Here is a 15,893-nt window from a genome sequence, read left to right on the forward strand (position 1 = left end):
GTAAAATGTGGTATATGATTACCGTAGTTGTCCAGTGAGTGGAAGTGCCACCCTTTGAGCCCCACCCAGATCTTCCATTGGGCCACATTCCAAAAGTCAGCCACACTGAAACTGGCCAGTGCTTATGGGTTAAGAACGTTTTTTTCCTAATGGGACAGATTCTGCCACCTCTACTCATGATGAGCCAGATTGTCCTTTATATTCAGACACAAAAGGGTCTTAAAGTTGGCCTAATTTGCATTTATACACACTTTAATACCCCTTTATATTGCCAGAGTGGTGTATATTTATGATTTCTCCCATTAAGACGTATAGGAGTATTCCTGAATGTAACATACTTCTCAACAAGAGTAAGGATATTGGATTCTGGTGCTCTGCAAATCATAGTTAGTGATGTTATTTAAGTCAATGGCTAGGGTTACCATATTTCCCAAAGGGAAAACGGGTCATTGAGTGGGGCTAGCCCGAACCTGCCCCAGTCCGAGCCCCCCAAGACTCCCTCCCCCAGGGAGCTGGCCCGAGCTCTCCTCCCCACATGACATGGGGCTGGCATCACTATTCACCTGAGCCCTGTCTCCCCCCTGTGCAGGGCTGGCATTGCTGCTTGCCCCTCCCCCCCCCATTCCTCCACACACACCTTTTTTTTTTTTTTTTTACCAAAGTGGGAAAAACTGATCAAGTTGTCAAGAGCAAACGGGACGAATGCCTGCTTTTGCCAAAAAAGTCAGGACTGCCTTTTTAAGGGTTAAAAAATGGACTGTCTCAGCCAAAACGGGACATATGGTCACCCTATCAATGGCAGCCAATGTTGACTGCACTAGTTTTGCATATAAAATGAAACAGACATTTATGTACTCTTAATGTTGGTTCTGTGTGTGGGGGGGGGGGGGAAACCACTTTATTCATGTAGTTTCACATGTTGCTTTTCTGTTTTTTTTTTTACAACAATGCAGTGATCTATACATGACTTTCTCATGTGCACATGGCATTACATGAGTAATGTAAGGTCACCATAAATTCATGCCAATAAAAACTTTATTCCACACCACACCTCAATAGAATATGTGATGATGTGGTGTAGGATAAGGTTTTATTCATGTGAGTTTGGGATGACCTCACCTTATTCACAGGTAACCGTGTGTGTGTGAGAGAGCGTGTGTATTCTGTATTTATCTATCTTCAAGCTAGATGAATAATTTGTAGCAGTTCATTTGACAAATTTCACTACTTTTGCTTTTTGTGAATTGTCCATTAATAGACCGTTGTAATAAGGTGTTTGGGGTGGGTGGGTGGAGCCTGTGTCCTAGTCTTCAAAGTGCCTCATTTCCAGACTCCTTCCCCAAATAGGCGGATGTAGAGATGCCTACCTCTGCCCCTAGGCAGGAAGCGTCATGGTCTTGGCCCGCCTCGGAGCCTACCTCCCAAGTGAGGTGTAGTAGGGGGTCCTAGCCCACTGTCTCCACTGGTTCCTAGCCCAGGGCCCGGTGAGAAGCAACATCAGCTGAGTCTGCCACACAGAGGATCCAAGTCTGCTTCCCTGCCCACTTCCTACCTATACTCTCTTTCAGTTTCTGACTACTGCTTTCGATATGCATCCAGGTGATAAGCCAGGGTACTTTACGATCATGCATTCCAACTGCACAGACCTTGGAAGGAGAGAAAAATATAATGTAATGAATATTAGAAACTTCTAAAAAATCCATAATTAGCCTTTCTCCATATGATGTCCCATGTCAAAAGTGCAATGTCTTCTGATCTGCCAGGACTAGAAACAAATGCCTTATCACAATGGGAATCGGGATTCCTAGCTCCCCAGTGGTACAAAGCCTCCTTTTCACAACCTATGGCTAGCAAGATAGGTGCTACAATATTTGTAATAGACTATTTAAAGTAGCATTCACTAAGATTGCCCTACTCATTGGGGGAATTACTGCAGGGATGGGAGAGTGGCTGTTGAATACTTCAGCCTGTCTGTATCAGTGGTAACTTTAATTATAGTAGAAATAATCTGAAACAAAATATTCCATACCATAGTTCTCAGGACTCCTATAGATGGTTCATTGCAAAACCTAAGATTCCAGCTACTAATCTGTGCCTATCAACATGTGCTGGAGTTGAATTAATGATCAAGAGGTAAAAGGCTTTATAGCCTATTACCAATTGCCCAAGTAGTTCAGTCCACTGCAGTGACAGTACTTATGAACAGCATGTTTCATTTTACCTCATGGGATGCCCTCATCAGAATCTTCTAATGCAGTGGTTCTCAACCAGGGATCCGGAGCCCCTGGGGGGGCCGTGAGCTGGTTTCAGTGGGGCCGCCAAGCATGGCTGGTATTAGACTCGCTAGGGCCCAGGGCAGAAAGTGAAGCCCCATCATGCAGGACTGCAGCCCGGGACCCTGAGCTCCAGCACCTGGGGCTGAAGCTGAAGCCTGAGCAACCTAGTTTCACGGTCCCCTTTGTGGCATGGGCCCCCCCGGCAATTGCCCTGCTTCCTACTCCTTAATACCTGCCTTATCTTTTATATGGAGAAAAACAATTGTTGTGGTACGGGTGGGCCATGGAGTTTTTATAGAATGTTGAGGGGGCCTCAGAAAGAAATGTAAGGCCAAGTTTTTAAAAAACAGTCTCTCAACTTACACGCCTAAAAAACTACGGGTGCAGTGTTGTGGGGGCAGACAATGACATGTAGGCATCCAACTGCTTGAATGGTAAACTAGAAGTAAAAATGCAATAATTTGAAGCTGCAAATATATATGGGTACAAAAGGGGCTGCCTAGTTAGAGCCCTTTAAATGTCCTATAAGATGTAGACGAGCCCTTTATTTTGTTTTGACTTTCACTTTAGATTAGTGTTTGCTTTGGAATGAGTTTGGTAGGGTAGTTCCTTCCTGTTCCCACAGTGGCTTCTATTTTCTACCCTTCCATTTATGCTGTTAGCGATATGTAACATGAGGTTGTTATTCAAGTTGATTTTTTGTTTCTTCTGCACATCAAATTTAATTGCAGTAGAACTCTGGACTAGAAAGACTGTAGGCCTTATTCTCATAGTCCCTTTATATCATCCTGGCAATGTAAAAGGCCCTTAAAGGTGACTGGAATTCCACTGACAAATAAGACATAGCAAAAATGAGAATCTTGCCCCAAACTTTTATTTCCACATCAGCATTCCAAGAAATATAGGTGTTTGAGGCTCATCCTTCATTTGCAATAATGAAATTTCACAGTGCAGAGCAGCTGGGTTTTTCTTCCTGTTGTTCCAAGTTTCCATCTTCTTTTGGGCGTCAGCTGGGTCTTCAGAGTTCCCATTTGTGGAACTCCCTCCCTACAGGTGTCTGTCACACTCTCTGTCTGCTTGTATTCAAGGCTTTGGTGTAAGGCCTTTCAGTTCATGCCCAGCATTTCATTGACCATTTTAACTTTCCCTCCTTATTGCCTCTTTTTATGGAATTATATGTTTGTCTTTCTCATTTTTAGTTGATGGTGTCACTGGTCTGTTGTTCTGGGACTGTTTTAATTTATTTATTTCTGTTCAGTATCCCAGATGTGTTTATGATGGGTGCTTTATACAATTTTTTAATGAATCTCTTTCCAAAGCAAGGAGAAATTCAAGAAGAGTTCTGTTCCCTCTATACTTCCTTCTCTCTAATAGGGTGTTTATATGTATAAAGGTTATTTCTAATTCTTATCTGTAGCATATAATGGATAGCTCTTTATTGTATATTTGGGGCAAACCTTGGAGCCCTTTCTCAGGGAAAACTCCCACTGACGTCAATGAGAGTTTCGCCCAAGTAAGGACTGTAGGATTTGGCTCTTTGTTTTCAGGATGGGAATTCTCATTTTCCACTCTGAGCATTCATTTGGCCTCACAGTACCTTGGCTCACATGGTTTTCAATAAGTGTCTGGCAGCTGTATTGGCCCACCTCCAGCATCATGGGATTCATATTTATCCCTACATGGACATTTGGCCTTCCTCAAGCCATCAGAACTATTTCTAGCTTATTGTCCTACCTCTAAAAGTCTTCCCACTTTCAGACAGAGAACTTGATTCTGAATCACGCTAGTTTTACAATGGTGTAACTCCGCTGACTTCAGTGGAGTTATTCCTGCTTTACACCAGCGTAAATGTGATCAGATTTAGGGTCAAATATCTAAATGCATGGTATGCATTATTTGATGTAAAGGGCTTGTAATATATATATATATATATATATATATATATACACACACACATTTATTCCAGAAGGTCTTAAGGTCCAAGGATAAGGCAGCTTTGAAAGACTGTATAAAGATATATTAGATTTCCAGTCCAGGTGTGGATGCATGGAATGCAGATGCAGAGACACTGAAAAGTTTAACTTGAACTACAAATGGATTAATAGCAAAAATAGATACAACTTTTATTAACAAAATAATGTACAAAAGAAAAATTATTGTTGGGGTTCAAACCAGTCTTAACTTTAGCATATATATATATATATATATATATATATATATGCTATGATATATGCTGATGAGCATATATATATATGCTCATGCTCAATATCATCAGTCATTAGGATAAAGGGTGGCATATTTTCCGGGGATCATCCAGACCAGAAAGGGGTCATGTCATTGCCTGCCTTGTAACCTTGGGGTGCCTTAATGCTATGTTGCTATGGCTCAGATTCCTGACATCCATAGCCTGCCCACAAGCAAAAAGTCTCACCCTGGCTTCCCCCAGCCTTGTTACTCCTTTTAATTGCAGGGTGACTCTAACAGCGCTTCCAGTCCTGAGTCTCCCCAAATCCATCCTTCCCGAGTTCTTAACTACCAGACACTCAGACTTTTCCCTTCTGGTTTGTCAGCCCCCTAAATATCAGTTCAATTTGGCACACACATGCCACACAGTTTGCACAACAGAGACCTGCGTGAGGTAAAAATCGACAAAAGGTTTATTTAATAGAAAAGCCACAGATTCAAAGAGGAAATTGTAGGGGAGAGCAAAAATATACAAGTTAACAGTAAACAAACCATAAAGATGCAACCTTAGCCTTTACAGTTCTGTATTAAATAAAAGCACTTTCCTAATACAAGTTACCTATCACCTTTGAACAGTTTCCCAGTATACACCTAACTCTGATGGTGATGGGGAGAGATCCAGCGTTTCATGGACAATTTACTGCCTAGAGACTTTCTCTCATTTTCTGGATGCCTTTCACTTCAAGCCCCTTCTATTTAAAAAGGGTTTGCAGGTTCTTTTCTTCAGTCACTCTTGATATTCAAAGTGGAGAAATCTCCAGTTATCTCGGTGTCTTTCCATTATCTTAAATGGCCCATCATTGACTTTTCCTGGGTTGTGCTATGGAAAATTACTTGAGTCCAGTTTTGTGTAAACACCTGGCTTGGGAGATACTTCTCCCTGTCTGATCACTCACTGTCCTGCTGTGAGGTGGAGCTGAAATTTTTATGCACAGTTCTCTATATGCACAAATACATAAATTCATAACCACAGCTTGTGTACTTCTCTCATAATAATTAAGAATGTTACACATTTTCATAAAAGACCTTACTCGACATACTTTCATAGCACAGTAACATTGTATACAATCAGTTAATACAGCTGCTTATTCTTTGGAGTTCAAAACCTGTTCTCCCTTTGGGGTGTCTGGACCCTGACTGTTACCATGGGCAAGTAGGATTTTGTGAGCAGGCTGGCAAATGTTTGTAACAATTTTACAAGGCTTAATGGCATTGTTAGGGGCACTGTAACCCCTAAAATGGGCATAACTGGATAGAACATGCAAATTGTCAGAGGGGATGCTGTTGTGGAGAATGGACACTGCACTATTTAGCAGTAAATATTGGTATGGTTTTTTTTTTTTTTAAGTGCTGCGCACCTTCCCTTTAGCATTGAGGAAGGTGTTTAGCCTGATGTTGCCCTATGCAAGAGTAATGCCTCCAGCACCCATTACTCAGACCCCTATACTTTTGCATCCACTGCACTGTGTTGCTGGTGGTAAAAGCCAGTACTTAGCTCTAAAGTATAAGCTAGTATCTTAAAAAAGGGTCTAAAGGATCCAACCAGCTCTAAACTTCTTTGATCTGCACCCCACAAAATAGTTGAATTTTTTCCCTATGAATCAAATCCCTTGCCAGCCACAAAAGATCATGGAATGATGTTAAGGCCATTTTGTGGGTCAGGAGCCAACTATGATTGAGAGTTACTGGTCTAGATTACGCTATTTTCAAAGTTTGCTTATATACTATAGTGTGAATTACTCAACATGTACAGAATGTTATTTCTTTTACAGTACACAGCTTTATGGAGAATATTTTTTAATATGTTCTTTCTTCCTTTTCACCATCAAAAATGCACCAAGGAACATGTAAAGGCTTTGACTAACTTTTCCATTTAGATAAACCTATGAGTGTTTGATCTCAGTTCATTGTGGCTGTGTACGAATCATGTTTCATGGTTGAACAACTGATGAGGAACTATGTCTCGATGTATTTGTGGTGCTTTTATATTCTGCAAATAATCAGCTTTTAAAACCTTTCCCCACAGTCATGATTTTGTTTTGACTTGTTTCAGGAACATCCCAGACCAGAATATGAAACCAAAGTACGACAGAAAAAACTCAAAAATGAAACTAATAAAAAGGATAATATAGATGAGGTAAGACACATGGATTTACTTCCGCTTTTATTTTTTATTTGGATTGTATTTTGTGAACATTTTTGTATCAGTCTTGGTTTGGCTCTGCTTATCAGTTTGCAGAATGGTCTCTTCTGTGCTATTTGCCTCTGATTCAGTCTCAGATAGTACCTTTCTGATGGCTTAGTTCTGGGCATCGCTGCAGCACTACTGAATGTTTTTAGGGCCATCATTGTGCTACCCTGTGTGAGGCATCCTGCCTAGGAGGGTGGAGAATGTGTAGTGCAGGGTCTACAGAGGAGGGTGGTGACTGATCATGATCAGTGATGGATTCAATGACCTGGAGTTTGAAACTGTTCCAGAAGGTGAAGTGTCCGGCAGTGGGGCACTTCCACAGCATATGTCTGAACACTGCCCTTTCAGCGTTTGTCTGCTGAGCGCATTCCTCACCATACAAGGAAGACTTACTTTGATACTTTGTATTACAGCTAGTGTACAAAAAGGGAGGAGAAAGGAGGGCAGTATTTTCATTTTTTCCTCTTTTTTTGAAATTTAAAATAAAAACCAGAAAGAAATTTCACCTAAAAAATCATTTTCCCTATTTTTAAAAATTGAAATAAAAAAAACCCAACCAGCTCTACTTTCTGCATATTCCAAACTGGATTATTGTGGTGAACTCATTTTGGGTGATACTTGAATACCACTCAGAAACTTCCGATAGGGCTCTGTAGAGGAGCGGACTCACCCCTGCAGCACCTCCTGCTGGTGACTTCTGGGAATTAGCTCGTTCTAGATCCGGAGCGCCCTTTGAAGGCAGGTGATCCACCTGTCCTCTGGCCCCCATGTCCCGCACTGGACCCCGGTGCCCTTGTGCCTGGGGTGCTGCCCCCTGGCAGTAACCCCTCAGTCTTAGGGTCTCCCCTCTCCAGGGAACCCCCACCCACTATCCCCACCTCACCTCAGTGTACGGGTATTGCCAGTCTTCGTCTAGCCCCATGCCCTCGGACAGACTGCCATATCAGCCTACTCATCACTGGCAAGGTTGGGTTTGGACCTGCTGCCTTGGCCTACCCTTGGGCTGCCCTCTGCAACCCCTAGTACTCCTTGGCCTTCTGCTAGGCCGCAGCCTGGGGCTTTCCAGGCTGGAGCTCCCCAGACTGTCCCCACCCCTGCTCCTCTCAGTTACTCTGTCTCTAGCTCGCTGCAGCTAGGCCCCTCTCCCTCTGAAGGCAGCGAGAGACTGCTTGGCCTCTGGCTCACAGCCTTTTTATATAGGGCCAGCTGAGGCCTGATTGGGGTGTGGCCCAGCTGCAGCTGCTTCCCAATCAGCCCAGCTCAGAAGTTTCCAGCCACAACCTTCCCCCAGGGTTGTTTTAAGTCCTTCAGGGCAGGAGCGGGGTAACCACCCCACCACAGGTTCAATCCTGCAAAACGCCCGTTAAATTACAATGGTGCCAGTTCAGGCGTCTAGGGCAGTATTCAGGGGCACATTTCTTTAGCAGTCTGACTTGGAGCATATTACACACCCAAACTGGGTTCCCACTTGTTTCCAGGTACAATCCAAGATATTGCCTATGATCTACAAAATTTTGTGTTTCATCTTCGCTGCAACTGTTAGCTCGAGTTAGTACACTTGAGTTACTGCACTTGAGCTAGCCTGGCTTAAGTGAGATCAACCACACTTCAAAACAACACTGAGTTACACAGATTGATTTGATTAGCAGCACAGAGTGATTGGATTAGCTGTGGATGAGTTGTTGTAACTCGAGTTGTTGCATTCCCACTGCATGACTAGCTGGAGGTTCAGCATCACTTGAGTTTCAACCCAGCCCCCTGATACCCTAGCTAGCTTGAGCTTAAAGAACTAGTTAACTTGAGCTAGACATTTTTGTGTGTGGGTGGGATTCAAATTAGGGGTAAAACTCAAATTATAACTGGAGCTAACTGGGCTGTGAAGACACACCCTGAGGGTATGTCTACTAATGTGCTAGCTCAAGCAGAGCTAGCACCTGTCTGCCTATCTGCGCTAGAAAGCATGCTCCCAACAGCAGTGTACGTGTACCCTTAATGACTGCTTCATTCCCCATATATTACCTAGTCAATTGAGATCAGTTTGGACTCTCAAACTGACAAAACTGTCACTTGTGTGCCTGCGGCCGGGGATAAGGAATTCTCAGTGGAGGGCTTTGACTATGGAATCTGCTAACCCAGTGTTTCCCAAACTTGGGACGCCGCTTGTTTAGGGAAAGCCCCTGGCAGGCCGGGCCGGTTTTATTACCTGCCACGTCCTCAGGTCTGGCGGATCGCGGCTCCCACTGGCTGCGGTTCGCCACTCCAGGTCAATGGGAGCTGCTGGAAGTGGCGCCGGCCGAGGGACGTACTGTCCGCCACTTCCAGCAGCTCCCATTGGCTTGGAGCAGCGAACCGCGGCCACTGGGAGCCGCGACCAGCTGGACCTGCGGAGGCGGCAGGTAAACAAACCGGCCCGGCCCACCAGGGGCTTTCCCTAAACAAGCGGCATCCCAAGTTTGGGAAGCACTGGGCTAACCCATTGATCTGACACAGCCAGAGTTTGTTGACCTGGAGGAAATGCTCAAACACTCAGCTGTTTACCCAGTTGTTTATGTTTGTTTGTTTGGTTGGTTGGTTTTTTTGAGGTTGTGGTTTGAGAAATTTTGGTTTGCCTGGGTAGCTATTCCATTTGTGTTCGGTAACATTGGCTGCTTGACATACTGTGTCACTGGTCTTACTGTAAATGCATCTAGAAAGTTGCAATAGCAGCATCCTATACATGGAAAAAATAAATAAATGTGTAACTTTTACCATTATGAGGTGTGGTTAGCTTTCTCTGGCTGTTTCAGACCTGAAAGCAAGTGCTCAGTCCCATTCCCCTCTTGTAAAAGTCTGATTGAGGTCTATTTCCCAGGCATTCATAATCCCTGAAGACTCCCTGCATTTGACTTGGCTACATGTAGCTTATATTGTGTATGCCACATGTTACAACAAAGTCAAGGTATTCGGAAGTGTGTCCAATCTTGAGATTGAAGGAGCCTCTTTACCCTGTTTATATGCTGAAAAGAAACAGTTCATGAACTGGAGATAACTCCAGAATTCAGGACTCGCCAAATCAATTTGATGTTGCAGCACATGAAGGAACTTAACTACCCCCTTTCTCCTGTAGATCATCATTGAGGTTGTGTAGTGTAGCCAATGAGTCATCCAGTCACATAAAATTAACTGCCACCTAGTGGGCTTGATCCAACAACCATTGAAGTCAGTGGAAAGATTCCCAATGACTTTAATGGGTGTTGGATCTGGCCCAATGTGAACAGGGAGTTTTGCCAGACAGGAGCTCAGACACGGAGTATGGGGAGCTTTTCCATTAGGTACTGAGCAGTTTTCTGGGCATTCCTAGTGAGGGATTAAACACTATAATAGGTGAATAAAGGAACTGGTGTGCACCTCTCTTATTTAAAGTAAGTGAGAATTGGGAATAAGAGAATGAGTGATACTGCACAAATTACATTTTTGCTCTTGCTTCTCAGAGAGGAAAGGTGATACTGATTTTCATCATCCAGCTGGATGCCTTTACCTCCTGAGCCCAATCGAGTCAACTTGTTGCTTGGCCATGGTTTCATTTGGACAAACAAAGCCAAATGTGCCCTTTTCTTGAGTGACAGTCACATCCTGCTGGGGACATGAGTGTCTCTTTAGCTTGGTGCTTTGCCCATTCAGTAAGGGTTCAACCCTTCAAGGTGCTGATTGCCTCCGGAGAGGTGCTGAGCGCCTTCATCTCCCATGGACTGTGAGAGCATTTGTGCCACTGTCACGCTGTCTGGAGTGACTCACGACCGTGAGTGCCAGCCTGAGGGCAGACTCTCAAAAAGCAGGGCAGACACCCCCAACCTGGTTGTGCGTACTATAATTAGATTTCATCAACCTGGTAACAAGTGCGAACTCCCAAAGTACTACAATAGTCTTATAATGAAGTCACAGTCAGTCCCTTTGGATGCTCCAGGCTATCTTGCCACCCAGGCAAGCTGGACTATGTGATAAATGGTCACTTACACCAAAAATCAGAACATATTCAGGTTGCTTCCAGTCGCAAGAGACCAGTCACTTACCCCAGATCAATTTGTATCTTGGATCTCACACCAAAGACAATGCTAGTAGCCAATGCTGTAATAAACTAACTAAAGATTTATTCACTAGGAAAAAGAAATGAGAGTTTTTGCAGGTTAAAGCTAACAAGCATGTATACACAAATGAGTTTCAGCCTGTAATTCAAAAGGTGACAGAGTTGTAGTAATCGATCAATTCAAACCGTCTTTCAGGGCTAACCCATACCAAGCAGCATGGGGATCTCTTTGCTTATGTTTAGGAAGTTTTGCCCCTCAGAATCCAGATAGCAAGAAAGAGCTTCAGTTTCTCCTTGTCAGGGATTTTTATCACCCTCCACTCCAGATACCAAAATTGATGGGTTGAGTTCATCCGTAGGCCTCCCATTCCTGAAGGGAGTTAGGAATGCAATCAATAGGACCTCTCTTCTCTGATGCTGCACAATACCTTATTTGCCTTCATTGGGCCATGTTGAGTGCATTACCTTAATTAATGCTTCTTTTCCCATTTGGTGAGTTACACAATTACAGAGGTTTGCACTGCGGACACTCACTATAACTTTATACCATGAGCTATAGAGGTTATAAGTGCAATCAATACAGCAGCATCCTACAAGCATTTTATAAAGTCTAAATGCTAAACACATTCTTATCTGCTTAACATCTACTATCTATTTTGATAATGCTAGCACACAGGTAAGTGTTTGTAAATGTTTAGTGAGGCTAGGACCTTGGCATGAGCTGGCACTGGTCTGCCAGCGTCACAGCCACCTTGAGTGATCCGCCTCTAAATGTGTAAACCTCCACATGTCCAGAGATAGGTAGAGGTCCTGTCTCCCCTCCTGTCAGTGCATGACATCTGTTTACACTTGCTGGGTGCAGACATTTACAGAATCCAGTCAAAGCAAATCCTAGTAATTTTCTAGGTTTCATAAAATGATAACAAGGAAGACCAGCTGCGGACTGATGTATGATCATGGATTTTCTTCTTCATACATTGAGAATAGTTCCTGCACCAGATCAGGTATGCATGGGTGTCTCTTTAGTATGTTGTTCTGTTTCCTTTGTTATGGCTGTGACATACCCAGGGTACAATCCAGACTAATGAATAGCAGTGTCTCCCTGCCTTCTAACATGGGGTGCTCTTTACACTGCTTTGCTGCTATAGCCTTCAGTCCCAGACTGCTCAGAAACAGCCTTCAGCGTGTAATTCCTAGCTATGTCTGTGTATGTGCTGCAGCCAGCCACACATTGGCTCTTACCAGCCTTGTTTATACTGCAGGGTAACCCCAACACACTCCCAGCCTTAGATTTTCTCCCCGAAAAGTCTGTACTGTACTGTCCAGACCTCTCCAGAATAATACAAGCTTATGTAAACTTCACCATTTAATTGACAGAAATAACATGCACATGTCCTGTTACCCCAAATGGAGTTTTCCAGGCACTTCAGTTCCAACACACTGGATTAGATAAAACTATAAAGCAAGTTTATTAACTACAGAAAGATAGATTTTAAGTGAGTATAAGTAAGGAGGCATAAAAGTCAGAAATGGTTACAAGTAAAATAAAGATAAAACACAACTGGTGTCTAACTTAACAAACTATGTTAAATTCAAAGCAAAGTTTTCTCACCACATGCTTTAGCAGATTACTGGCCAAATCTTTAGGTCAGGACCCCTCTCCTAGTCCAACGCTGCTTCCTCTGTCCTTCAGGTGCTGTGGATGTGGTAGGCAGAGAGAAAGAGAAGGGTGCTTTTGGGGTGTCTCCTCTTCCTTTTCATAGTCCTCTCTCCGCTTTGAGAAGCATTCCCAGCTGGGAGTATAGTGACAGGCAGTCTGTATGGAGGGGATCTCCATGCTGTTTCTTTGCTAAGATGTATATTTTTTGCCCACACCCCCTTTCCTGCCAAAGAATGTCCATTTAGCAGGTAATGGCCCATTGGCCTTGTTTACACCTGGCTAAGGCATCAGGTTGTTTCTGAGGACTGGTTTGGACACTCCCCAGACTTGGAACATGTGTTAGTAACACCATACAGTGGTAGCTTATAACTCTTGGTACAATGTTGCCACACATATGTTACCAGGACAACAATGACCAGCAAATTATTAGTTTTCAAATGATACCTCACAAGGCATACTTTGTTCAAAGGTTATTATAATAGTGTGCAAGGGGTGAATACAGGGGTACCGTCTGTCACAATGTAATAGGGTTTGCCACTCAGACAGATATGATACTGGCTTGCACAGACAGAGTTACCCTTTCAGTTTATGCCCTGTTGCCATTGCTTAGCAAATATTCACAAGAATTCTGCCTCCCTGATGGGTGCTGTTATGAACTGCCCTTCCCCCTAGAGCAATTCATTTCAGTTTGAGAGAGACCAGGTGAATTTTAGCCATTTACTGAAAACTACAATAGAATCCAAATATGTAATCCTAGGTTACAGTTCAGCAAGTAAAGTAAACAATCTCACTCCCTGCTGGGTAGTCCAGCTTGGCATACTGGTTGTGGCCAGATGAACCTTCCTCTCTGTTCAGAGTCTGTCACCTCTCCACCACACAGAGAAGCTTTTAACACACTCTTATATAGCTATGCATGCGCCTTTTGATGGTCACATGTCACATACACAGCATACCCAGAAATTTCACCGCAGCTTTCCCTGCTCCTGAGCCCAAACATGTATTACAACATTAAACAAAACACATACTAAAACAGTGATGAAATAAACATTAGTAACAAGAAGGGCAAAGGGGTCCCAGCCCAGGGACACAGGAACGTTTAAGGGTGCTCTCCAGCCCTTGTCTGGGGGCTCTGCGGTCCCCTAACATTTCTTTTAGTTCCAGAATCCAATAAAAACAGATCAGAATCATTACTAAAATTATGACCTTAGGGGGTAAAATGTTCAAAAGTGCCTACATCACATTTTTAAAAATGACTGCAGCATTTAGAAGTTTAAACCCCATTGTCTTTCATCAAGATTTAAGCTCCTAAATGTCTGAGTCTCTTTTGAAAATAGGACAGAAGCTCCTGTACAGTTATTCAAAGGGCAGGACCTTTCACTTGTGTTTGTTTGCAGGACTCTTTAATAAATGCACCCATCCTGCAGCTTTAACCACCTTACCTGCTATCTATCTGCAAATCCATCTCCCCGTGGACTACTCTGAAAGTTCCAAACCTCTCAGCCGTTTTCAGAACGCCACAATTTTATTTAATCACCTTGCCACAATGATTATTTCCTCTTTCCCTCAAAAATGACTTCCTCCTCCCTGCCACCTCTCTCCTCAACAAACACCAGGCTATTGTGGTTTGTGGTACAGACTGTACATTTCAGGGCTGGAAAAAATCACTATAGACCAATGGAAAGAGGAAATCCCCAGTTCTTTAATGGGACATTCAGCGCATGCATTTAGCTTTGGAAAGTCCTGAGAAATTGGACTTTAAAATGATGATTTTTTAAATATAGAATAGCTATTTTACATATTTTAGATGTTTTTAAAAAGCATATTCTCTCTCCCTCAGGTGCCTGTAACATGGTACTCATTGTGAAGTCACTAGTTCAACAGCTTTAGCATGATGGTTGATGTCAAGGTACAGGTTTCCCAGAAGTCTCTAACTCAGTACCTCTAGCTTGATGGGCAAGAAGCCAGGGCATAGGATGTTGTCAGATTGCTAGTGCAGCCCTTCTAGTTTTCTGGACTTGTGTCAAGGTAGAGGCCTCTATGAGATTATTGGCTCAGCATCTAGCTTTCTGGTTTTCTATGAATATCCAGGATTCTGTGAGGACTCTGTCTCAGCACATCTGGAATGATAATCAAATGTCAAGGCCCAGGTCTCTGTGAAGTCATTAGCTCACCATTGTTATTGGGCTGGTCTGATGTCAAGACGTACCTCTGTGATATCACTGGTCAGCAACTGTAGATTGCTGTTCTTCTATTAAGTGTCAGATCTCTGGCATCAGTGTTCAGCATCTCTAGCTTGCTTATCTGATGTGAAGCCACAGGTTTCTCTGAAGACTTTGGCTCAGGATCTGTGACTTACTGGGATAGAGCTTATTTACCGCACTGGTTTAGAACTTATTTTAAAGCACAGGTCTCTGTAAGGTAGTGGCTTATTTCCAGTATGATAATTCCTCTGTTCTGGTGATGCTTTTACTGTAAGTTTATTGTAAAGTCCTGAGTTTTTACATGAAAATTTCTATATGTGATGCAATTTCTTCTTGCCTTACTCCCACAAGTAGGCCCACCAACATTCCTGGGGCTACTTGTATGACTAACGTGAGGAAGATTTAGTCATAAGATTGCATTGTAGTGCAGAAGAAAATCAACACAGGTTACCACCCTCTTGAAGCATAACTTGGAAATGCCTGGTAACAGAGCATCTTTCCAGTATGGAGCTTTCAGTGATTTCTCTGAATATCACAAGTTGTGAATCAGTCCTATGTTACTTGGGTGAATAAAGGTACATTTTCTACGTTTTTGCTGTATGTTAGCTGGAAAGGGGAGCAATAAATTCATGAGTGTAAATTCTGTGTGGACATGAGTAGACAGGTGTTGTTGGATCCTGAACTAAGATTAGACCCTGTGGGCCAAATTCTGTCCTTGCATAAATAGGAGTGACTCCACTGATTTCAATAGGATTCCACCTGCTTAAACCAGGTTTGAACATACTTCTTGAAGCAATCTGATGTTGAAGTCATTAACTCTAATGGGAGTTGGAGGTACTCAACATTGTTAGGATCAGACCTTTAATTAGTAAACATGTGAGTCACTATACCCTAACACCAAATTTTAAATCAGCCTTATTAAAGTGAGTGATGTAAATTAAAGTATTGCAGATGTAATGTATTACTTGCCCAATGGGGATTATATTATAGAAAATTGCTTTCATGCAAACACTTGTTACAGTATTTAATCTACTGTGATGAACAAAGAACAACATTTAAGTCTACAATATACTGCATGGTTCAGGCTGTTTTATTATATTTAATAAATATTTTATCAGATGTATTGAAACTGGGGAAGAAATTGTGAGCGTAGGTAGCCCTTTATAAAAGATTGGTGTGAAATTTACTATTACAACAATACCCTAAGGTCTTATTGTTTCCAAAGAAAACTCATTTAAAGTTAAAGAAGTTAAAACAT

The 15,893-nt window shown here is 42.7% G+C and overlaps 1 protein-coding gene across 1 annotated transcript in view; it reads left to right on the forward strand.

Annotated features, from left to right (window-relative positions):
* The window catches only part of ANO2 (anoctamin 2), a 288,718-nt gene that overhangs the window by 144,224 nt on the left and 128,601 nt on the right, over window positions 1–15,893 (forward strand). The window contains 1 exon segment of the mRNA XM_054016330.1: window positions 6,574–6,657. Within this exon segment, the coding sequence (XP_053872305.1) occupies window positions 6,574–6,657 (84 nt within the window).

This window comes from Malaclemys terrapin, chromosome 1, assembly GCF_027887155.1.
Source record: "Malaclemys terrapin pileata isolate rMalTer1 chromosome 1, rMalTer1.hap1, whole genome shotgun sequence".
In the NCBI taxonomy this organism is placed as follows: domain Eukaryota; kingdom Metazoa; phylum Chordata; order Testudines; family Emydidae; genus Malaclemys; species Malaclemys terrapin.